Source organism: Pantherophis guttatus, chromosome 7, assembly GCF_059756535.1.
Source record: "Pantherophis guttatus breed Tessera chromosome 7, ASM5975653v1, whole genome shotgun sequence".
Classification (NCBI taxonomy): Eukaryota; Metazoa; Chordata; class Lepidosauria; order Squamata; family Colubridae; genus Pantherophis; species Pantherophis guttatus.
The window spans coordinates 56,092,950-56,117,184 of NC_142069.1; the positions used below are offsets into that span (position 1 = coordinate 56,092,950).

At 43.8% G+C, this 24,235-nt stretch overlaps 1 protein-coding gene across 50 annotated transcripts in view; it reads left to right on the forward strand.

Moving 5' to 3' along the window:
- The window catches only part of NRCAM (neuronal cell adhesion molecule), a 363,078-nt gene that overhangs the window by 291,869 nt on the left and 46,974 nt on the right, over positions 1–24,235 (forward strand). For all 50 annotated transcript variants that reach the window (XM_087873218.1, XM_087873226.1, XM_087873236.1 and 47 more), the window contains one exon: positions 7,336–7,512. In XM_087873218.1, coding sequence (XP_087729344.1) covers positions 7,336–7,512 — 177 coding nt within the window. The remainder of the gene's footprint in view (positions 1–7,335; positions 7,513–24,235) is intronic.

Genomic DNA, 24,235 nt, shown 5'->3' on the forward strand with positions numbered 1-24,235 from the left:
ATCCCTAAGAACAAACCGAAAGTGCAAAAGGGGACAAGGGATGAAGGGGGGGAAGCGCTGAGCCACCCACGCAAGGGATGCGGACGCCGATGCCAGCCCACCGACGTTGCTGCACCCCCAAGGACGTGACACCATCCATCTCAGAGGCCATGATCGCCGGAGCACAGAGGCCGGAACAGATACTCACCGCAGATGGAGGACCACCCGAGCAGACTGGATCTTCGTCCGGACGACATCGCAACGACCCGATCACCTTCGACTCACCGCTGGACATACAAGGTTGAAACCGAGGCCTACCCGACTGAGAGAGACCTCTACGCAGGAGCTGCAGCAACGAGAACCTCCTCCGACGACTGCAGAGCTGAAATGGACTTCGAGCATGCACAATTCCACCTAGAAGAAGAAAGAGAAAAAAAAGTGCAGAGAGGACCTTTTAAACTCCCAGCAAGTATCCCCATGCCGTATTGTGGCTATATGCACATTCAGAACCATGGAGAGCCACCTGCTGTAAGTAACTTAACAAATAATACAGGGAATTTGCCAAATGATTTCCCAAAGTTAAAAATGGATGGGTCTAACCTCCTGGGGTGGAGCCAACAGCTCCAGGTTGTTTTTTTTGAGGGAAAATATATTGTTCTTTATTACTAACCCCCCAGAAAGGCCATGGACTTTTGAACTGGGCTGCCTACACCACAAGGCTTTTTGCCTACTAATCTCCAGTATTTCCCCCACCGTATACCCCAGTATCAAATACTACTTAACGGTATCAGAATTAATGCAAAAAATGTTTGGGCTTTTCTATAGTGAGAGTGTGGCAACCACAACCAGGATTTCTAAAGAATTCTATTCTGCTAGAATTAGGCCAGGGGCTTCTATGAGCAAACACCTGCTAGGGTTAAATGCTACCAGGGCTGAGTTACACCTAAGAGGGGAAATTGTGTCAGATCAGACCATGAAGAGTGTGATAGTTAATTCCTTAGACCCCACCTGGCATAACTTTATCACACACTTAGATTCACTGAACCTGGGGCACCTATCCATTGACAGCCTAACCAATAGGTTGATAGCGGAAAATAACCTGAGGAAGAGTCACCCCATGTCACGCAGAGAGCACAGGCCCATAAAGAAAGTAGACTTTCAGGACAGGCAACAGGACACAGCAGAATGCTACAATTGTGGGTCCAGAAGCCACTACAAAAGGGACTGCCCCAGAAACTTCAGGGAAAGGGACAGGCATGAGCACAGGGCCAGACATCCGGAGAGACAATCAACAGACAATAGATATAGGCGTAGGGACTCTCCCAATCCAAGGGATAGAAGGGGAAACAGGGACAGTTCCAGAGACAGCCGAACAGGGTCACTATATGGGATAGGGAAACACACCCTAATGACACATCAAGACAGGGAGGACTCCATGTGGCTTATAGATTCAGGAGCCACCAATCACACCACATATAACAGGCAACTACTCTCTTCATTCACAGAAGAGGATTTCCTAGTCAAGGTAGCCAACCAGAGTGATGTCTGGGTAACAGGGAAGGGAAACGCTTACCTACCAGGGATAGGAAAAATAGAGGGGGTATTGCTGGTCCCAGAGATACCTCACAACATTCTAGCTGCACTGAAGCTCAGCAAAGAATCAGGGATAGAGGTAACCTTCAAGGGAGGAAGGGTCCTCATGAATAGGAACAGGAAGGACATAGGAGAGGTAATAGTTAGAGGAGGGCTACCATACCTACATACCGAGAGCAACAACGTACATAGTATAAACGCCAACATGGGGATAGAGATAGATGAGACAAACACTGAACCAGAAGAAGGCAAAACCGACAGCTAGATGAAGGGGGCCAGGGAAATAGGGTTGCCAACACACATGAACACAACCCACACAGTCAGAGGAAACCTAATATAGGCAAGCCCATCCATGATGGTTGTGCCCACCTGTTACACCGAAAGTTGGAGCACGTTAGCTTCCCTATTATTCAAAAAATGACCAAATGTACTGAAGGTATCAAAGTAAAGGACTGTGAAAATTATCTCGAGTGTTCGGTCTATAAATGCTCAAAGTTAAAAACCAAACCTAGGCCCAAGAAGACAACACGCACCACCAGTCACATTTTTAACCTAGTACACATGGACTTAGTGGGGCCCCTAAGGCCATCCATAAAATACAAGAAAAGGTACTTCCTCACCATCGTGGACAACTACAGTCGCTACAGTTTCGTGTACACACTAAACCACAAAAGCAAAGTGTATCAGAAATTTAAAGAGTTCTACAAGAGGGTAGAAGTCCAACATAACACTCAGATAAAACAAATAATGACCGACGGAGTCAGAGTTCCTCTCGAGGGATTTCACACACTGGCTCAAGTCTAAGGGGATACTGCACTACACATCCTCACCGTTTTCAGCCTTCCAGAATGGAGTGGTAGAATGAAGGATTTCCACCCTATAAACCATGTTTAGGTGCGCATTAGAAGATGCGGGAATTGGCCAACATTTTTGGTCAGAGGCCTTAGTGTACTCCAACTACACACTAAACAGACTATGGTCTAGCGTGATTGACAAAACCCCGTACGAGTTGATGTACAATAGGAAGCCACAAATAGGACACCTACATGTGTTTGGAGTAACGGCTGATGTACACCAAAACAACTATGCCACAAGGAGGACAAGGTATCCAGAAGGCTTAGATTTATGGGTTACGAACCAGGCACCAAGGGATTCAGGTTTGTAGAGAGCAACAACAGGTTCATTGTGTCTAGGACAGCTGTGTTCCATGAACAAGCGAACTGGTCCAAAATACACCTCAACAAAATACTCCTCAGACAGGAGATAAATCAGAATACGCAGGAACAGGCCAAAGAAACCACAATAGATAGCGAGAGAGAAAGGAGACCCAAACCCATTCACCAGAAAGTAAAGATTAGCGAATAGAAGGGAGAACACTCCAAGATAAAGATAGACACACTCACACAGAGAGAAGCAAGATACTTACACGACACCGAATCGAGCCCAAACAGACCGGTTAGGGCAAGCAGGAACCAGTTGCCCAAAAGGCTTGAGGACTATGTATTCCACATACACGCCAACCCAATCACCCCAAACTCGTACGAGGAGGTGCTCAAACTCACCCAGGAAGAAAAATTAAAATGGGAGTCAGCCATGGAAAAAGAAATGAGCAGTCTCAAAGAGTTACATGTGTTCACACCTGCCAAAGTCCCGAAGATAAGTCCCCAATAGGAACCAGATGGATCTTTAAGATCAAAACGCTAGAAGGTGGCAAGACACTGTACAAGGCCCGGTTGGTGGCTCAAGGATTTGCCCAAAAATACCCGGAGGACTATACCGAGACCTACTCACCTACCGTGAGGGCAGAGAGCGTTAAAAGTGCATTAGTAATTGTGTCCATCCTAGGTCTGGAAGTACATCAGTTCGATGTGCAGACTGCATACCTGCATGCCAAACTGGACAAAGAGATCTACGTTAAGGCACCACACAGCAGGGACACACGCAAGAGTGACACATGGCTACTCAACAAGAGCTTGTACGGGTTGAAGCAGTCTGGGAAACGGTGGTATGAGTGCCTGGTTAAGGTGCTCGAAACAATGGGTTTCACTGCAACTCCAGCAGACAACTGCTTCTTCGTCAGAAAAGTTGGCGGTTCCCTAGAATACGTGCTCATCTACATGGATGATATACTATACATTGGCAAATACAAAGAAAAATGTAACTCCTTCGCTAGCAAGCTAGGTGAACATTTCTCGCTAAAGTCTCTAGGGAAGATAAACAAATATCTGGGTGTACAAATCAACGAAACACCCAAGGGGTTTCGCTTGTCTCAAAAGGAAAAAAATCATTGAACTCCTACACAAGTGTAACATGGCAGATGCCAAACAAAGTGAAACCCTCATGCAACCAGACTTTGTAAAGAACATGTACGGCGAAGCACCTGAATTCAAGGACAATACACTCTACAGGTCAACCATAGGGTCACTTTTGTACATTGCCAATTGGACCAGGCCCGACATCACCCTATCTGTCAACTTACTATCCAGACACGTGGGCAAACCCACTGTATACCACTGGGAAGCAGTCAAGAGGGTACTCAGATACCTGAAGTGCAGCGCAGACACGTGTCTATGCCTAGAGCCGGATGCACTCGATGGACCAATCCTCACCTGCCATGCAGATGCCGATTGGGCAGGAGATGTAAAGAGCAGGAAGAGCACTTCAGGTTATGTGTTCTTCCTCAACAACAGCCTTGTACATTGGTACATGGGCAAGCAAAATCTCGTAGCCACATCAACCACCGAGGCAGAGTACATATGCTTATCCAAGGCAGCCAATAACCTGACGTGGTTCGATGACCTACTCACCAGCATCTGAGCCGAACCTTCCTACCCCATAATCATCCACGAGGATAACAAGGCAGCTATTGAAATATCCGGGGCGAATGCCATAGGCCAAAGATCCAGGCACATAGATATAAATAATAATAATAATAATAATAATAATAATAATAATAATAATAATAATAATAATAATAATAATTTTATTTCTATACCGCTCTTCTCCCAAAGGACTCAGGGCGGTGTACAGCCTATTTAAAAACACAAGACAAAACATCGATTAAAAATTTAAAATAATTAAATAAATTTGGCTCAATTTAAAACCCCACAAATTTAAAATACCCCAACTTAAAATTATTATGTTGATAGCCCAGCCTGGCGGAACAACAGGGTCTTCAGTGCGCAGCGGAACACCCGGAGGTCGGAGATCTTATGCATTTCTGGGGGCAGTTCATTCCACAGGGCTGGGGCTCCCACAGAGAAGGCCCTCCCCTGGGTGTCGCCAGCCTACATAACTTGGCTGATGGCACCCGGAGGAGACCCTCTCTGTGGGAGCGAACTGGCCGGTGGGAGGCTATTGGTGGCAGAAGTCGGTCTCGAAGGTACCCGGGTCCTGTGCCATGGAGCGCTTTAAAGGTGGTGACCAACACCTTGAATCGCACCTGGAAGACCACTGGGAGCCAGTGCAGCTCGCGCAGGAGGGGTGTCATGCGGGCACAACGAGTTGCGCCCATAACTACCTGCGCGGCCGCATTCTGGACCAGTTGGAGCCTCCAAGTGCTCTTCAGGGGGAGCCCCATGTAGAGAGCATTACAATAGTCCAGCCGGGAAGTGACAAGGGCGTGAGTGACCGTGCGCAAGGCATCCCGATCCAGAAAGGACTGCAACTGGCGAATCAGGCGAACCTGATAAAAGGCCCCCCTGGCCATGGCCATCATATGCTCTTCTAAAGACAGCCGTGCATCCAGGAGGACACCCAGATTGCGAGCCCTCTCTGTGGGGGGCAAAGATTCATCCCCAATAGTCAGCGATGGCACCTGCTGACTATATCGGGATGCCGGTAGCCACAGCCACTCGGTCTTGGACGGGTTGAGTCTGAGCCTGTTCCTCCCCATCCAGACCCGCACAGCCTCCAGGCAGCGAGACATCACATCAAGGGCATCGTTGGGGTGGTCTGGGGTGGAGATGTACAGCTGAGTATCATCAGCGTACAGATGACACTTCACCCCAAAACCACGGATGATCTCACCCAGCGGCTTCACATAAATGTTGAACAGAAGGGGCGAGAGGACCGACCCTTGTGGCACTCCCCATGTGAGATGCCTCGAGGTCGACCTCTGCCCCCCTGCCAACACAAACTGTGAGCGGTCGGAAAGGAAGGAGGAGAACCACCGCAGAATGGTGCCCCCTATTCCTAACCCCCTCAACTGCTGCAGGATGATACCATGGTCGATGATATCAAAAGCCGCTGAGAGATCTAATAGGACTAGGACAGAGGAGCAACTCCTGTCCCGAGCCCTCCAGAGATCATCCACCAATGCAACCAATGCCGTTTCTGTGCTGTACCCCTGCCTGAAGCCCGACTGGCACGGGTCCAGATAGATAGATAAAGCACAAACATGTGAGACAACTATCGAAAATAGGGTTCATCAAAGCCACATATTGTGACACCGAAAAACAAACAGCGGATATATTAACGAAACCTCTGCAGGGCAAGCAACACGCATACCTAGTATCCAAACTATGCGTTCTCCTCTCCTCTCTTCCCCAAATGCAAAGCACACACATGCAGGTTAGGCATTTAGAGGGGGATTTATCACGTGTAAATGCCTCACCCACAGAAGCAGGTAAACATGGCCTAGGACTGCAAGGGTTAATCTACACAATCCATACATCCACCTCCTCCCTAGACCACTCCTTACCTCAGACTCTGCCTCCCAGGTACTTAAGGTTGCTCCACGCTGCTCCAGATGTTCTTGCTAATGATTGCTGTAATGAGAAGATAAATGTTAATAAAAGGCTACCTGATTAAATATTAATGAGTCTATGTCTGTTATTGGGTCTGATCCTTGAGATTAGTAACATTAAGGTTAAAGTTTTGGGGGTTTGGGGAAGAAACCACAGAGTCAGGTAGTGCATTCCAGGCATTGACCACTCTGTTACTGAAATCATATTTTCTGCAATCGAGTTTGGAGCGGTTTACCTTGAGTTTGTATCTATTATTTGCTAGTGTATTGTTGTGGTTGAAGTAGTCATTGACAGGTAGGACATTGTGGCAGATAATTTTATTTTAGGTTGATTGGTTAATACTTTTCTATATGAATCAGTTTTTAAGAATTGGAAATGAACACTGTTAAATTTTACAAAATTATTATGTAAAGGGGGTAACACAGTATTTCCTTGTAAAAACTATACAATGACCTTTCTCTGCTTCAGAGAAAAGTATGCATTACGCCTTGGGGACAAAAGTTGCGGAAGATGCAGACAGCACAAAGTTGCTTAGTGAGAATTTATATTTGGTGCTGCTGACCTGCATTGTGTATCTTAAGAAGATGTAATAGCATCTTCTTAACCAGATGTTAGGAAGCTAATTAAGTGAACATGTAAGCTGTACACATTACTTTCAAAATTACAACTTTGTAGGCCTTTGAAATCTATACATGCAGGAAGCTACAGCACAACTTCACAAACAAAAATTGTTCTAAATTATAAGCAGGATTATATTTATATTTTAATAAATATATGTTATTTAAAATATATTTAAATATATTAAATTAAATTATATATATATATATATATATATATATATAATATTTAAATTAAATATATATATAAATATATTTTTATATTATATTTATATATTTATACTCTCTGAATAGTGCTAATGCAGTATGTCAATACAAGTTTCAGCATGTTACGTAAATGCTTGGCTTCAGTAGTTAAATACAAAATTAATTGTATTTTGTATTCTATATAACAACAGTTAATAGTACTCATGAATTACGTCACTTGGAAGAGATCAATATTCCTGCCAATGAGACCAGCTTGATTTTAAGCAACCTGAATTATAGCACTCGATACAAGTTCTATTTTTATGCACAAACATCAGTTGGATCCGGAAGTCAAATAACAGAAGAAGCAGTAATAATTATGAATGAAGGTAAGATGGATATGTGCAAGGAGTATCAATTTAAATTAATTATTTGTGTAAATCTCATCTTTACTTGTGTAACTCAAGGTAGTATACAGAATGTTCCTGCTTCCTGATTTTTCCATAAGATCTCGGTGGGGTGGGAATGGGTGAGGTGGATTGAGAAAGTGACTTGTCCAAAATCACCCAGCTAACTTCCATGTCTAAGGGAAAACTTCAAGTTCAAATTGAAGTTACTGTGTATAGATTTTTTAAGAATGTAACTATATATTGGAGAATAATCTATACATTTTTGCAGATTTTTTTCTACCCTTAAAGTATTACTATATCCTAATTTTTATATTTAGAAAAGCTGTTTAACCTAAAAGAAATACAGATATTAACATACTAGCATATATTTGGGGTTACTATGTGAAATTATATTTTAGTATTTTATTGAACTTTCAAAAATACTATTTGACTATAGAAATAGGAAACTCGTGAAAATGTTCTAATCGTCTTAGAGCTACTATATAAAGAATACAGATATATGTTAGATGAAAGCAGTTTTCTAATCTGAATGCCTAGAGTAAACAATCTATTATGACATATTCTAGGATTCTGCAGCATTATTGATTCAAAGGCTGAATGGTGCTTTAGAGCTCATGGGAATAAATATGTGGTATCTGTCTGAAAGTTGTTAAACCCCTGTAATGTAACTGCTAATTGTGTACAAACAATGGATGAATAAATTGATTAAAGGAATAAATTATTAATAAATTTAAGAATTTTAAAGTAAATTAATTAAACTAAACAAATACATCTGTTGAGATATTCACTAATCTTGTATCACACAATAGGTATTAAAACTAAAATCAGTCTTTGAGATCCTAAACAATAGCAGGTAAGCATTCCATGAAAAGACTTAAATAAAATATTTTTGCAATATCACATATGTAGTAGAAAGTGCATGATTCAAAAACCTAATCACATTAGCAAATGCAAACAAAGAGGCTTTGATATTCAATTAAGACCAAATTAAATAGATAGTTGGGTGTAATATTCCTTACTCTGGTATAGTGTTTGCACATTGTTTGCTAGGATATTATTATTTTGTACAATAAGATCTTACTTATGATCTGTCCATGTAAGTTCCATTACCTACAGTTTGAGGGAATGTTTCCACTAATTATATATCTGTAAATTGTAAGACTGAGTACTTAATGCTTAAGAAATGCTTTATTGAAAAAATTAAATCTGTTAAAGAGTAGTAGTTTAAAGTAAATTCATGCCTACTAACTTTGTTTTTTGTTTCTAACATCACTATTGTAAATCAATGAGTTGTTTAATTTCTTATTCTCTAATTCCAATACCTTTTCATTTAACTGCTTCCTTTCATGCTTTAATATCAATGAATACATTAGTACTATAATAGTCTTTTTGTATTTTTTCTGTGTAACTAGTAATGTAGTTATCTAGTGTTCTCTTATTTTTATTTATTTGTTTAGACTTATATGCCGCCCTTTCTCCGAGAGGACTCAGGGCGGCTCACAACAATAAAACAGAAAAAATAAAACAAAAACTCCGGGTTAAAAGTACACATAAAATCCCTAAAATCAATTAAAATCCATTTTAAAAAACCCATCAATCCAGGCCGGCCAGGCGAAATAGCCACATTTTTAGTTCGCGGCGAAAAGAGTGAAGATCGGGGGCCATCCGGAGCTCCAGAGAGAGCTGATTCCAGAGGGTAGGTGCGCCCACAGAGAAGGCTCGCTCCCTAGGGGTGGCCAGCCGACACTGTCTGGCCGATGGCACCCCGAGTAGGCCCTCTCTGTGGGAACGCACTGGACGATGGGGAGCTACTGCTGGCCGCAGAAGGTCTGCCAAATATCCCGGTCCTAAGCCATGTAGGGCTTTATAGGTAATCACCAGCACCTTGAATCTGACACGGAGGGCAACAGGTAACTAATGCAGGTCGCACAGGAGGGGTGTAACATGAGAGCATCAGGACACTCCCATCACTACCCGCGCGGCCGCATTCTGCACCAGCTGAAGCCTCCGAATGGTCTTCAGGGGCAGCCCCATATAGAGAGCGTTGCAGTAGTCAATCCGGGAGGTGACCAGCGCATGAGTGACCATGCGTAGGGCATCTTGGTCCAGGTGGCGCAATTGGCGCACCAGATGAATCTGGGAAAATGCCCCCGTGGTCATGGTCATAACATGATCTTCCAGAGACAACCGTGAATCCAGGAGGACGCCTAAGTTGCACACCCTGTCAACAGGGGGCAACACCTCACCCCCTATAACCAGCGGTAGAGCATCCCTATGGAAGCAAGATGCCGGTACCCACAGCCACTCCGTCTTGGCAGGGTTGAGCCGAAGCCTGTTCCTCCCCATCCAGAGCCGCACCGCTTCCAGGCACCGGGACATCACGTCGAGGGCATCGCTGGGCTGATTTGGGGTGGATAGAAAAAGTTGGGTATCATCAGCATACTGATGATACCCCACTCCAAAACCATGGATGATCTCCCCCAGCGGCTTCATATAGATGTTGAACAAAAGGGGAGAGAGGACCGACCCCTGGGGCACCCCACACATAAGGGGCCTCGGGGCCGACCTCTGTCCCCCCGCCAACACCGCTTGCGAACAACCCGTGAGGTAGGATGAGAACCACTGTAAAACAGTGCCTCCCACCCCTAACCCCTCGAGGCGTCGCAGTAGGATACCTCTACTCATACTCCTATTCCTTGAATATAATTGCAAGTAAAAATAAACATCGATTGTGTGGATTTTCCCCCCAGTTTTCTATATTTTTTAAAAAAGTTGGTGATAAGAGGAAACAGTAGAGTTCCATAAATAAGGTCCTAAGAAGATACTATTTATGAAGGAGCTATCTATTGCCTTAACGAAGTTTTTCGCTTGCTGGTTCAAAAAACCAGAGCAGTATATGCTGCCTCATTCTTTATCTCCATTATATATCATGGAGGTATATATGTTTCTGTAGTGGTTATAATTTTTATGGGTTGCCAGCCCAATCCCTAAACCTTGTTCTTTCTCATCCGGGCTTGGGAACAGCAATGGCTGATATGCTACATAGCATAGGAAGAGCTAGTATTAATGATAAATTTACCAAAATAATTTAATTGATAACTTGACAAAACCAAATTGTGCTGTTGATTGCTACATAAAAACTGAAAGTGCAAATTCATTTATATTTAAGTCATTTATAGTCACACTGCTACCTACCACTGCTAGCTGTAAAAGCACAATTCACATTGTGCAGGATATGTAGTATCACCTATCTTTTGAGTATGCTGTACAAAACAATTTCAGTTTACTGGAAAGGACTAAGTGACATTAACTGTTTTGTTTCCCTTTGCTCTGGTTAACTGATTGGATAGGTTGGGATGGGCTATTTGTTCTAAGATTATGGAACGTCTAGATTAACCAAGGAAGAGCAGTTGCTACAAGCAGTGTTTTCTTGTTTACTATCCTTCCATTACATAAATAAGAAAATGATCCTCCAGGGTTGTTGACCTGTAATTAATATTGTTGAATATGGGTGCTGGAAGTTTTAATTCTTTATCAGTGGGCCACATATCCTCATGTCATTATTGACCTCCTCAAAGTACTGTACTAATAAAATACTGATGTAGGATTGTTATTTGTAACACACATTACTGTTCCAGAGAGCACTAAGCTGCTCAGTAATTTAATATAATTTTTCTTACTGTTTCATTAATCAATGTGATACATACTAAAGCTTATTTGCTGAAATATTTCACTAAGATGTAGCATATTTTTCAGAGTATAAGACACACCAGAGTATAAGACGCAGCTTAGTTTTTGGGGAGGAAAATAGGGGGGGGGAAATCTGCCTACCAGGTATTCATCTGCCTAGCGTCCTTAGTTTGGTCAGCTTCAGCACATTGCTGGTTTTGAGCCCGCGCACACACTTTTTATCCCCTGCTAAAGCACAGCTGAGAGGGAGCAGCAATGAGAAAAGCAGGCAAAGCTCGGAAGGCAAATCACTTCACTCGCTAGCACTTCATTAGGGCTGAAAAAAAGCTTTTAAAGCACATCTGAGAGTCGGAGGGAGCAGGCAAAGCTTGGAAGATCGCTTCACTTGCTAGCGCCTCATTAGGGCTGAAAAAAAGCTTAGAAAAACCTACAGTTGGAGTATAAGACACACCCAAATTTTCAGCCTCTTTTAGGGCGGGGAAACGTGTGTCTTATACTCCGAAAAATATGGTAAGTACCAATAAAAAGTATGGTAATACCTTGCTGAATATTATTTCATTTTTTTTTCTAGCTAATAGTTAATAGCATTTTATCCTTCTCTCTTAAATAGTAATGAAATAAAAGAAAGCATCAAACCTATTCAGTTAATCTTTTCCATTGATGGAACTGCTGTTTCTTCTAGCTCTTTCTGTAGGCCCAAAAATAGTTCTTAATTATAAGGATACATTTCAGAGCAGATTCAGGGAAAAATAGATAGGTACAGGGAAAAGAGGAAAGGAATATGTGTATAAATAAAATATTTTCTAGAAAGGAAACCTGATAAAAATATTCTGATTGCTTCATATATTTCCATCATCTTCAGTGGTTTCTAAGGTATTTTTCTAGCTTCATTGCTCATATATTCCTACATACCTGACTTGTTCCACCTCAGAGATTAAAACTGGATGCTAAATTTCTGCAGAGCAGTCAAGCAATATGCTGCTACCTGGTAGCTAGAAAATGTTTTCTAAACCATATCAATATCATTTTACCTGTTTATTCAGTATTAATTATTTCATTGGCATTTTGTTGTGGATATATAGTTTAATAACTGAAAGTTCAAAAATGATCCTAACATTTCATGACACCTATAATTTATTCGGAATTTCTTCTCTTGCTAATGTACTATTATACAATAAGGAAAGCAATAAGTTTTAAAATAAAGCCATGAATAAATTATTTTATTTCTATTTCACGCAGACTCCCAATAGCAAAGTCAATTTAGTTCAGGATGCTGTTAGACAACAGGATAGCTGGCACACGAATATTTTTTTTTCTTTTTAGTTTTTTTTATTCCCACCTTTATTATTTTTATCAGTAATTCAAAAAGTTGAATTGAATAAGTTAAATTATATGTATCTACGTTTACAACATTTTCAGTAGAATTTAATTTTACTATTGTAGCTATTTAGTTTTTCATCACTGTAAAAGCAGGTTTAACTGAAACCTGTTATATTTCAAAGTTATATTAAAGGAATATTTTCAGAAGCAAAACAAAAAACGTTTTCAAGTTTCCCAGTCAGATAGGTACAGTTGGGGAGAAACTTGTATGCTTTCTAAATACATTTTCACATTTTAACTGTTTGCTTTTCTAGGGCCATCCTCAGCCGTCTCAGTAATTAAACTGTAATTCAAGTGTAGCAATACAGGTAATTCTCAATGTATGAGTACAATTGAGCCCAAAATTTCTGTTGCTAAGCGAAACATTTGTTAAGTGAATTTTGCCTCATTTTACAACCTTTCTTGTCACAGTTGTTAAATGAATCCCTGCAGTTGTTAAGTTAGTAACATGTAAGTGTGAAAAAAAAGAACATGGTGGCTCAGTGGCTAAGACGCTGATCTTGTCGATCAGAAGGTCGGCAGTTCAGCGGTTGGAATCCCTAGTGCCATGTAATGGAGTGAGCTCCTGTTACTTGTCCCAGCTTCTGCCAACCTAGCACGTAAAAAATGAAAGTAGAAAAATAGGGACCACTTTGGTGGGAAGGTAACAGCGCTCTGTAGGCCGACTACATGACCACGGAGATGTCTTCGGATAGCGGTGGCTCTTTGGCTGACAAACAGAGATGTTGGATATTCAAAAAACCCTTTTGAAACCTCATCTGTCATGCATACTGCACCTTCAACATTTTATAAGGGTATTACTATTTATTTTATCAAAATAACTTTCCATAGAATACAGTAGTGGCCAAAATTGTGGAAACCTTTTGGGAAAAGTATTTTCTAAAACTAGCTAATGACACCACTTTTTTTGGGGGGGGGGAGTAGTACCATAAAATTATATATCAATGGAAAGATAATTTAATCAAGAATGTAATGCAATAACTTTTATGAAGGATTTGCTATTAGAATAGCCGTTTCAATATAAAGTAGAAAAGTGAAACACATAGAAAAAATGAGATAAAAAGTATCAACATAGAAAAAACGAGATAAACAAAAATTATCATGTCAGTTAATACTTAGTTGGGTAACCTTTAGCATGAATTACAGCCTTACAATGTCTTCCCATGGAGACGTTGTAAGGCTGTAATTCTTTTAGTTCTGCAGCTGTTATAATGTGAAACCAAGATTGAATGATTGCTTCTATTAACTGGGTATTATTGCTGGGTCGCTTCTGACTAACAAGTTTCTTTAGTCGGCTCTATAGATTTTCAATTGGGTTAAGGTCTGGGCTATTCCCAGGCCATTCCAGCAGTGGAATATGATTATCTTGAAACTCCCAAAAAAGTAGTGTTATTAGCCATCAAACCTCAAAAATATACTTTTCCCAAAAGGTTTCCACAATCTTGGCCACTACTGTAGATGGAATGTACCATTCTAAAAGGAAATTTTGAAATCTACAAAATTGCATGAGATTAGAAAAATATGTTCACATTTTTTCATTACATGTAGAATCTTCCATTTTGGGATATTGTTTTAGAAACATTTGATTGGATATTAGAATAAATAAACATGCAGTTCAATCTGTGCTTAATTATCTGGCAGTATCTTACTAAGCATATTTACAGATGTTGTATTGAAGGTGTTAGTTATATTTAATTATAATTTAATTATTTCATATTATATATACTATGTCAACTAATCTTACAGTCGCTAATTCTCCAGCAGTTCAGAATGGAACAGGTCTTAAATAATTACCTTTTCTTAGCTACCAAATATGGTCTTCTTATTAAAGCAGCTGAAATTAAAGACCATGTCTTTTATTTCCAAAAGCTTCTGCTTGGTTAATATTCCTTCCTTCCTTCCTGTCGAGCCCTGCCGGAGCTCGCCATTGCTGGGGGGTCTGGGAGGCCATAAAGATGTCACCCGTATGGAATGGGGAGCAAAACAGCAGATGGCAGTTTTGATGCGCGAGACGGCATGGCACACACAGCGATCCCTGAACCCATCAACTTCCCACTCGGTTCCTGGTCGGCAATGTTCGATGACGTCGGAACTAACACGACTGCTAAACAGCTGATCAGGGGGGAGTGGTTGGGATACTAAGTGCCGGATGCTGGTTTCGGAGTTAAGTTTGGGATAAATAGCGCCGTGTGGCAGTTGCGCACAGCACTGACTTTGAACCAACCATCCGACTTGTGCTTTGCTTTTGGCTATGAATCTACAATACCCTTAGTAAAACTTGCAATCTCATCTCTGCTTGTGGTGATTTGTTACGTTCGCGGCTTGAGACGAAAGACAAGTCGAGACTTCCTTCCTTTATATTTCTCATAAGTTAATTGTCAGGGTTCCAAGTAATACACCCATAACAAGCAGAACTCTGAGGCAAGTAGTTTTCTCAAAGAACAAGTTTATTGGATATACCATATTGGCACAGACTGGTGAAAACCGAATCTAAAGGTTCCCGCGGTTTTCACCTAATTAAAAGTAAAAGTTTTTCCCCCTTGCCCAAATAATCAGTCACGTGGTCCAATCAAGGTGCTATCCGATTGCTTGGAAACTTCACTCCTCTCTTCAGCCACCTGTGGGAATGTCCTTGGTTCACAGAGGAAACTATTTTGTTTTGGCTACAAAACCCCAGCTAGCTCTATTCCCCCCTCCCTATCCCTCAGCACCATTGTGGCAGCACTGAAGCCTCCAAAACGGCCTCAATCAGGCTAGCTTCAGAATTGACAGGTGCCCCCACCCACCCTTAATGGAAAAGTACTTCTTGCAAGGGAAAAGGAAAAATCTCAAAGAGGTTACTTGGGACCCAATTTAACCCCTCTACCTCCCCCGGTGGTCCTTTAGGATTCTGTGGGTATCTCTCATGAAATTGCTTAACCAACCTATCAGCTTTCACATCCCAACTCTTGAGCCAGGTAGCTTCTGATACTGGGTACCATTTCCATTGTACTAAATACTGCAACCTCCTGTTGTACACTCTCAAGTCTAAAATCCGCTTGACTTCATAGTGCATCTCTCCCTGTACTACAATTGATTTTGGGGCTGCCCAATCTACCGGCCTGAGCTGGGAGCTTACCGCTGGTTTTAACAAGCTGCTGTGTAAAACCAGATACACTTTCCCCAGTAGGCAGGGGAGCTTAAGCTGCACGGTAACAGGGTTAATCATTTTCACTATTGGAAAAGGTCCAATAAATTTGGACCCTAACTTCTTACAAGGGAGCTTTAGCTTCAAATACTTCATTGAGAGGTAAACCTTACTTTCCACTTGGAAAGGCACATGGGAAGCTAGACGCTTGTTGCCTTGCACTTTATGGGTTTTTTCTGCTTGTCAAAGGGCTTGCTTAGTATTCTCCCATCCTTTCTTCAGGGACTCCATCCATTCAGTCAATGACATGGATGAGGGTGGCTCCCTAGGGAGTTCAGGCATGGGGACGAACTCCACACCACTGATGACTTGGAAAGGGGTCAACCCAGTGCTACTATGCACCATGTTGTTGTATGCCAGTTCAGCAAACAGCAGCAGTTCTGTCCAATTAGTTTGTTGATAGTTGACATAGCATCTCAAGTATTGCTGTAACATTGCGTTCGCTCTCATCACGGCCCATTGGTACTCAGATGAAATGCCGAGCTAAGCCCCTGCAAGGACCCAATGGACCTTATGAACTCCCTCCAGAACTTGGTGAATTGGACCCTCCTATCAGAGATAATCCTGCAGGGAACCTTGTGCAGCCTATAGATGTGGTTTACAAACAATTTAGCCAGCTTATTTACAGACAGGAGACTAGGGCAAGCTATGAAGTGGGCTTGTTTTGAGAACAGGTCTATTACGGTCCAAATGACCATGTTTCCCCCACTATCAGGTAGTTCTACGATGAAATCCATGACAATCTCCTCCCAGGGCCAAGATGGGTCTGCCACTTGTTGGAGCAGTCCTGGGGATTTCCCTGGCATTTTTTTCATGACTGTACATGTGGCGCAGGTCTTCACATAGTCCTCAACATCCTTCTACATCTTTGACCACCAAAATTGCCTCCTGGCCAGGTGTAAGGTTTTTAAATAGCCAAAATGTCCCGCTTGCTTGGAGTCGTGACTTTTCTGGAGTACTTGGACCCGTAGGTTGTTGGGCAAATACAGTTTTGAGTCTTTCCATGCTATTCCATTCTTGAGGGTCAGCACCCTCTTGTTGTCCTTGTTACCACTGGTCATTTGGCAGTTCATGTTTTAGCCTTTGGGTCATCCCACCCATCTGCGTTTCTTTGTTGCTTCATCTGTGGCTTGTGCTGCCAGTTGGGAGGAGGGAGCATAGTGTGGACCACTTCCTCACGTTTGCTGTCATATTGTGGTTTATGTGACAGCGCATCAGCCGGGGGATTTCCCCCCTGGGATGTATTTTAGCTCAAAGTTAAACTATTTAAAGTACTGCACCCATCTGGCTTGTTTTGGGGAGAGTCTTCAGGGGTTTTTGAGTGCCTCCAGGTTCTTGTGATCAGTCCACACCTCAAAAGGTATTTGGCTATCCTCTAGAAAGTGTCACCACATTAGTAGGGCCCACCAGACTGCGTAGGCTTCCTTCTCCCACACTGCCCACCTCCTCTCAGGTTCTGTCAATTTTTTGGAGGTGTATGCACAGGGTTACAGGTTGCCTTCTTTATTCCTTTGAAGGAGGATCACTGTGACGGCCACATCACTGAACCATGAAGAGTTGTTCTGGATTGGGATGTTTTGAGTATTGGCTCCTTGGCAAACAGCTTTTTGAGGTTCTAGATCGCCCATTGGCACTCTAAGGTCCATTCTAGGGGTTGGCTTAGTCGTTGTGAGCCTTCCCCCATTTTTAACAGTTCCATGATGGGCAAGGTGATTTCAGCAAAAGAGGGGATGAACTGTTGGTAGAAATTTGCGAACCCCAGGAAGCTTTACAGCTGCTTTCGGGTATAAAGGGGCTTTAACTTTTGCTGGGTCCATTTCTATGCCTTTGTTTGACACTCGGTAGCCTGGGTAGTCTAGACTGGACTTGTAGAATTCACATTTTGACAGCTTTGCATATAGTTTAGCTGCGAGCAGTTTCTTTAGTACCTGGCATACTAATTTGATGTGTTCCTCAAGGGTCTCAGTGAAGATGAGAATGTCATCTAGGTACACGAGGACTCCTTTGTATAGGTGCTCATGCAGCACCTCATTGATCAGCTGCATGAAGATCCTGGGGACTCCTTGTAGGCCAAAGGGCATCATTTTGAATTGGAACCCGCCTAATGGGCAGTTAAAGGCAGTTTCCCACTCATCTCCTTCTTTAATTCGTACTCTATAGTAAGCCTCTTGTAGGTCCAGTTTTGTGAACACCTTTCCCTTTGCCAGGTGGGCTAGTAGGTCCTTCATGAGGGGGAGTGGGTATGTATTTTCCAGGCATATGGCGTTTATTTCTCTAAAATCAATGCGGAGCCTCTCTCGGCCAGTCCACCCAACTGCACTGGAAACAAGCCACCACCAGAACGGAATAAAGCAGTTGCAATCCTTTAATTAGGTTCAGCACAGCAAACACAGGCAGGAGAAAGGCACAAGCCGGAAACAAGGTTTAAAGTTAGCGCTACACGCAATCGCAGTGTAGCGCCTTTTATATACGCAGCAATAAATCAAGTGGCAATTAAACAGTTAACAAATCAAGTGGCAATCAAACAGTCAACATCATCCCTCCTTCCCCTAGCTGGCCTGTAGGAGGAGCGCGCCTCTGTTACATCACAAGGCAGCATCATCTGCAAACTCCATGCCCCCCCTATCTCCGATGAAAGAGTTTGCTTCGTTTTGTGTGCGAGTGGTAAAGACTTCTCAAACAGCTGATGACACCCCCCCGGAGAGTCCAGCAGCTTGCCCCCTCCTCGTCGTCCTCCCCAGTGATGGCGAGCCCCAACCGAGGCTCGACAGGCGGCTCCTCTCTACCAGGTGTCCACCTGCAGGAAACAAAATAAAGATGTTAGTATAGCAACCGTTCTACCCACTGGGACCTGGTTTATTTGGATATTTACGATAATACCGACAGAGCAACCGGTCGGCATGAATGTCTGGAGCTGCCACCCAAGATGCTTGTGCTAGTGGATAACCCTTCCACCGTACTAAGTACTGTAACCTGCCTCTACGTAGACGTGAATCCAATACTTTATCTATCTCATATTGATCTGAATGACTCGGTCCCGGGGAAACAGGCTGATGTGTGGGCCTTTCCTCTTTGACAGGTTTAAGGAGGTTGCTATGAAAAACAGGATGTATTTTTCCTAACAGTGAAGATAGCTTAAGCATGACAGTGACAGGGTTGATCACACGTGTTATAGGAAAAGGACCTATGTATTTGGGACCTAGTTTCCTACTAGGTAATCGTAATTTCAAGTATTTTGTAGATAGATACACGTGATCCCCTACAGAAAACGGTTTTGGGTCGGCTCTTTTTTTATCGTTTGTATTCATTTGCTGCTTTTTGAAGCGCCGTTTTTACCGCTGGCCACGTTTGTCGGATCTTGTCGGCCCAACTGGAATGCGTAGATACACCTGTAGCTGGAGGTTCTACCTCAGGTATGACAGGGAATTCTCTTCCATAGATGATCTGGAAAGGAGAAAATCCCATGCTATGGTGGCTGATATTGTTCTACGCGACTTCAGCGAACGGGAGTAAGGCAGACCAATCAGTTTGCTGATACGAAACGTAGCAACGTAGATATCGTTCCACAGCAGCATTAGCTCGTTCGGCTGCTCCATTTGTACTGGGATGAAAGGCTGAACTTAATCCTTGAGTAGACCCTATTCTATGAATGAAAGACCTCCAAAACTGGGCGGTGAACTGGACACCCCGATCTGATATAATACGCTTCGGGACCCCGTGAAGGTGGTAGATATGTTTTATAAACATGCCTGTCAATCGTCGGGTAGATGGTAAACCCCGACAGGGTATAAAATGCGCCTGCTTTGAAAATAGGTCTACTACTGTCCAAATAACGGTATGTCCATTGCTGGGCGGAAGGTCCACTATAAAATCCATCACCACCTCCTCCCACAGATGACTAGGATCAGCCACCGATTGTAATTGACCGAGTGGTTTCCCTGACCATGGTTTTGCTGCCGCGCATGTTGGGCACGTTTTTACGTAACGTTCAATTTCACCACGCATTCGTGGCCACCAAAATTGACGTCTAATCAGGTGAAGTGTTTTAAGGAAACCATAGTGACCTGCTGGTTTGGCATCATGGCACCGTCTTAAAACTGTAGCTCGAAGCGGTTCTGGAATGTATAAACGATCCCCATTCCACCCTAATCCATCTCATAGGATTACTGACATTTGGCTTTGATTTACCCACGTATCCTGGCTGATAGCTATCCGAAGATTCGTTAAGAAGGACGCTTCTTTCTGTAACACCGCCGCAACCGCATGCCCACTCTCAATAGGTGGTATAAGAGATTCCACTACTTCCTCGCGCTTACTGTTATATTGTGGCATACGAGAAAGTGCATCGGCGAGGAAGTTCTTTCCTGCTGGCACATATTTGAGTCTGAAATTGAATCTTCGAAAATATTGTGCCCAGCGTAGTTGCTTTGGGGACAGACGTCTAGGCATTTGTAATGCCTCTAAATTTTTATGGTCTGTCCATACCTCAAACGGGATAGTAGCCCCTTCCAGGATGTGATGCTATGTAAGTAGAGCCCAACGGACAGCGAAGGCCTCCTTTTCCCAGATCGCCCACCCTCGCTCTGTGGTGTTTAATTTGCATGAGGTATAAGCACAAGGGCGTATCCTATCCTGTTCATCTTTTTGCAGCAACACAGCTCCCACAGCAACGTCACTAGCATCGGCTTGAACGATGAATTCACAAGACAGATCAGGGTGTTTAAGTACCGGTTCTCTGGTGAAAAGATATTTCAACTGTTCAAACGCACTTTGACATTGAGCTGTCCATTGCAATAACTGGTTTGGTCTTGGTTTTATCACAGGGGATTTAGTGCGTAACAGGTCTGTTAACGGTAGTGCTATAGCGGCAAATGCGGGGACGAATTGGCGATAGAAATTCGCGAAACCAAGGAAACTTTGGAGTTGTTTCCTGGTTTTCAGCGCTTGCCACTCAACTATAGCTTGGACTTTACGTGGATCCATTTCTATCCCATCGCTTGAGATCCTGTACCCAAGGTAATCTATTTTTGATTTATGGAACTCACATTTCGAAAGTTTTATAAACAGTTTAGCAGCTAACAACTTCTCTAAAACCTGACGGACTAACACAACGTGTTCTTCCAAGGTGCGCGTATATATTAGAATGTCGTCTAAATAAACAAGAACTCCTCTATACAAATGTTCATGCAAAACTTCGTTGATAAGTTGCATGAATACTGCTGGAGCGCCTTGAAGTTCAAATGGCATAACTCTATATTGGTAGCTACCAAGAGGGCAGTTGAAAGTGGTCTTCCATTCATTGCCCTGTTTGATACATACTCGGTAGTACGCTTCCCGTAAATCGAGTTTTGTAAATACCCGTCCTGTAGGTAGCGCAGCTAACAAATCCTTCATAAGCGGAAGGGGGTATAGATGTTCTATACATACTCCATTCAAATCTCGGAAGTCAACACATAACCGAACCCCACTGTCCTTCTTCTCCCTGAAGAAGACTGGGGCAGCCATCCTAGATCTACTAGGGATGATGAAACCTCTAGCTAAATTTTTGTCGATATATTGTCGTAACTCGGATAATTCTTGTTGGGTCATGGAATACATTCGAGGTTTCGGTAACTTAGCCCCAGGCACCAACTTGATAGCGCAATCCGTAGTCCGATGGGGGGGTAGTACTTCGCATTCCTCTTCACTAAAGACGGCTGAAAGGTCTTGGTAAACAATAGGAAAGTCCGGTGTAAGCAACACCTCTGTGGAAGCACAGGTTGCCATTTATCTAACCATGTGAGACCCAGAATAACTGGCTCTATCATTTTTTCAACCACAATAAACTGGATGGACTCTTGATGTTTATTTATTTATTATTTATTTATTTATTTATTATATTTCTATACCGCCTTTCTCCCGTAGGACTCAAGGCGGTGTACAGTCAAGAAAAATATAGACACACAAACATCATAAAATTGCTAATTAAAATTGTTACTTAGTTTGGTCAATTAAATAAAACCCAGAATTAGATAACATTTAAAAAATCATTCGCATGTTTGTATGTTTAGCCCTGCCTGTTGGAACATCAGGGTCTTGAGGGCACGGCGGAAAGCACGGAGATCAGGGATATTCCGTATCTCCGGGAGCAGTTCATTCCAAAGGGTTGGAGCCCCCACAGAGAAGGCCCTCCCCCTGGGAGTCACCAGTCGACATAATTTGACTGACGGTACCCTGAGTAGTCCCTCCCTGTGAGAACGAACTGGTCGGTGGGAGGTTATTGGTGGCAAAAGACGGTCTCGTAGGTACCCAGGTCCTAAGCCATGGAGCGCTTTAAAGGTGATAACTAACACCTTGAATCGCACCCGGAAGACCACCGGGAGCCAGTGCAGCTCGCGTAGGAGAGGTGTTACATGGGCGTAACGAGCTGCGCCCATAATCACCCGTGCGGCTACGTTCTGGACCAGTTGGAGCCTCCGGGTGCTTTTCAAGGGGAGCCCCATGTAGAGAGCATTACAGTAGTCCATACGGGAGGTAACTAGGGCATGAGTGACCGTGCGCAAGGCGTCCCGATCCAGAAAGGGACGCAACTGGTGGATCAGGCGAACCTGATAAAAGGCACCCCTGGCCACGGCCGTCAAATGATCTTCTAAAGATAACCGTGAATCCAGGAGGACACCCAAGTTGCGGGCCCTCTCTGTGGGGAGCAAGATCTCATCCCCTATTGTCAGTGATGGTACCAGCTGACTATACCGGGACGCCGGAAGCCACAGCCACTCGGTCTTGGAGGGGTTGAGTCTGAGTTTGTTTCTCCCCATCCAGATTCGCACGGCCTCCAGGCAACGGGACATCACAGCAAGGGCATAATTGGGGTGGCCTGGGGTGGAGATGTATAGTTGTGTGTCATCAGCATACTGATGAACACTCACCCCAAAACCACGGATGATCTCACCTAGCGGTTTTACATAAATGTTGAACAGAAGGGGTGAGAGGACTGACCCTTGCGGCACCCCACAAATAAGGTGCCTCGAGGTCGACCTCTGCCCCCCTGCCAACACAAACTGCGAACGGTCAGAGAGGAAGGAGGAGAACCACCGAAGCACGGTGCCCCCTATTCCTAACCCCTCCAGCCGGTGCAGTAAGATACCATGGTCGATGGTATCAAAAGCCGCTGAGAGATCCAATAGGACCAGGATAGAGGAGCAACCTCTGTCCCGAGCCCTCCAGAGATCATCCACCAATGCGACCAATGCCGTTTCTGTGCTGTATCGTGACCTGAAGCCCGACTGGAACGGATCCAGATAGACAACTTCATCCAGGTATCGGGGTAGTTGTCGCGCCACCACACTCTCAACAACCTTCGCAACAAAGCGAAGATTGGAGACTGGACGATAATTTGATAATATAGCCGGGTCCAGGGAAGGCTTCTTGAGGAGGGGCTTCACAACCGCCTCTTTCAAGGCGGCGGGAAAGACACCCTCACTCAGAGAAGCATTTATAATCCCCTGGAGCCTGCCTCGTGTAACCTCCCGGGAGGCCAGTACCAACCAGGAGGGACACGGGTCCAATAAACATGGGGCAGCGTTAACCTTGCCCAGAATCCTGTCCACGTCCTCAGGAGCCACAGAATCAAACTCTTCCCAGATAACGCTCTCAAGACCTGCTCCCGTCTCCTCCCCTGGATCTACCCAATCGGAGTCCAGGCCTTCCCAAATCTGAGCGACTTTATCATGCAGGAATTGTACAAAATCCTCAGCTCGACCCTTTAAGGGATCTTCCCGTACCCCCACCTGAAGTAGGGAGCGGGTCACCCTAAACAGCGCAGCTGGGCGGTTCTCTGCAGATGCAATAAGAGCAGAGAAGTAGCTAGACTTTGCCGCTCTTATCGCCACTAGGTAGGTCTTAATATAAGATCTCACCTGTGTTCGGTCAGATTTAGATGTTCACCTATCGCCAACAACACTTGTTCAGTTACATGGTTAGCAGGCACCCCGCCCCCCCAATAAGGACCCGTCCATCTGTTTGAACTTCATAGGAACTTTTAGCTTTTTTATCTGTAGGCCCAGAGCATCCACCACGCTTCTCCGCACCAGACAACGGGTACATCCAGTGTCTATTAAAGCACCATACTGAAAACCCGTCGTGCTTCGGGGATTCCTCAGCACCACAGATATGACAAAAGGGAACACAGTTTTGCTCACCGTAGGGTCCTCCGGCTCGTCGTCATCACTGTCGCCCGACACCACCAGGAATTTCCCCGCCACAGTGGTTGGTGTAATATCACAAGCCTGATGGTCTATGACGGACTTTGATCCTTGAAGTGCTTGGGTACACTCTTGTGGCTGCCGTGGTCGGCCTCTGGTCGCTACCCCCGTAGCCGGCTTTTGGGCCTGTACTCGTAACGGAGGTACAGGGCATTCAGCCACTCTGTGTCCTATCTGATTGCAGCGAAAACAACGAAACGCC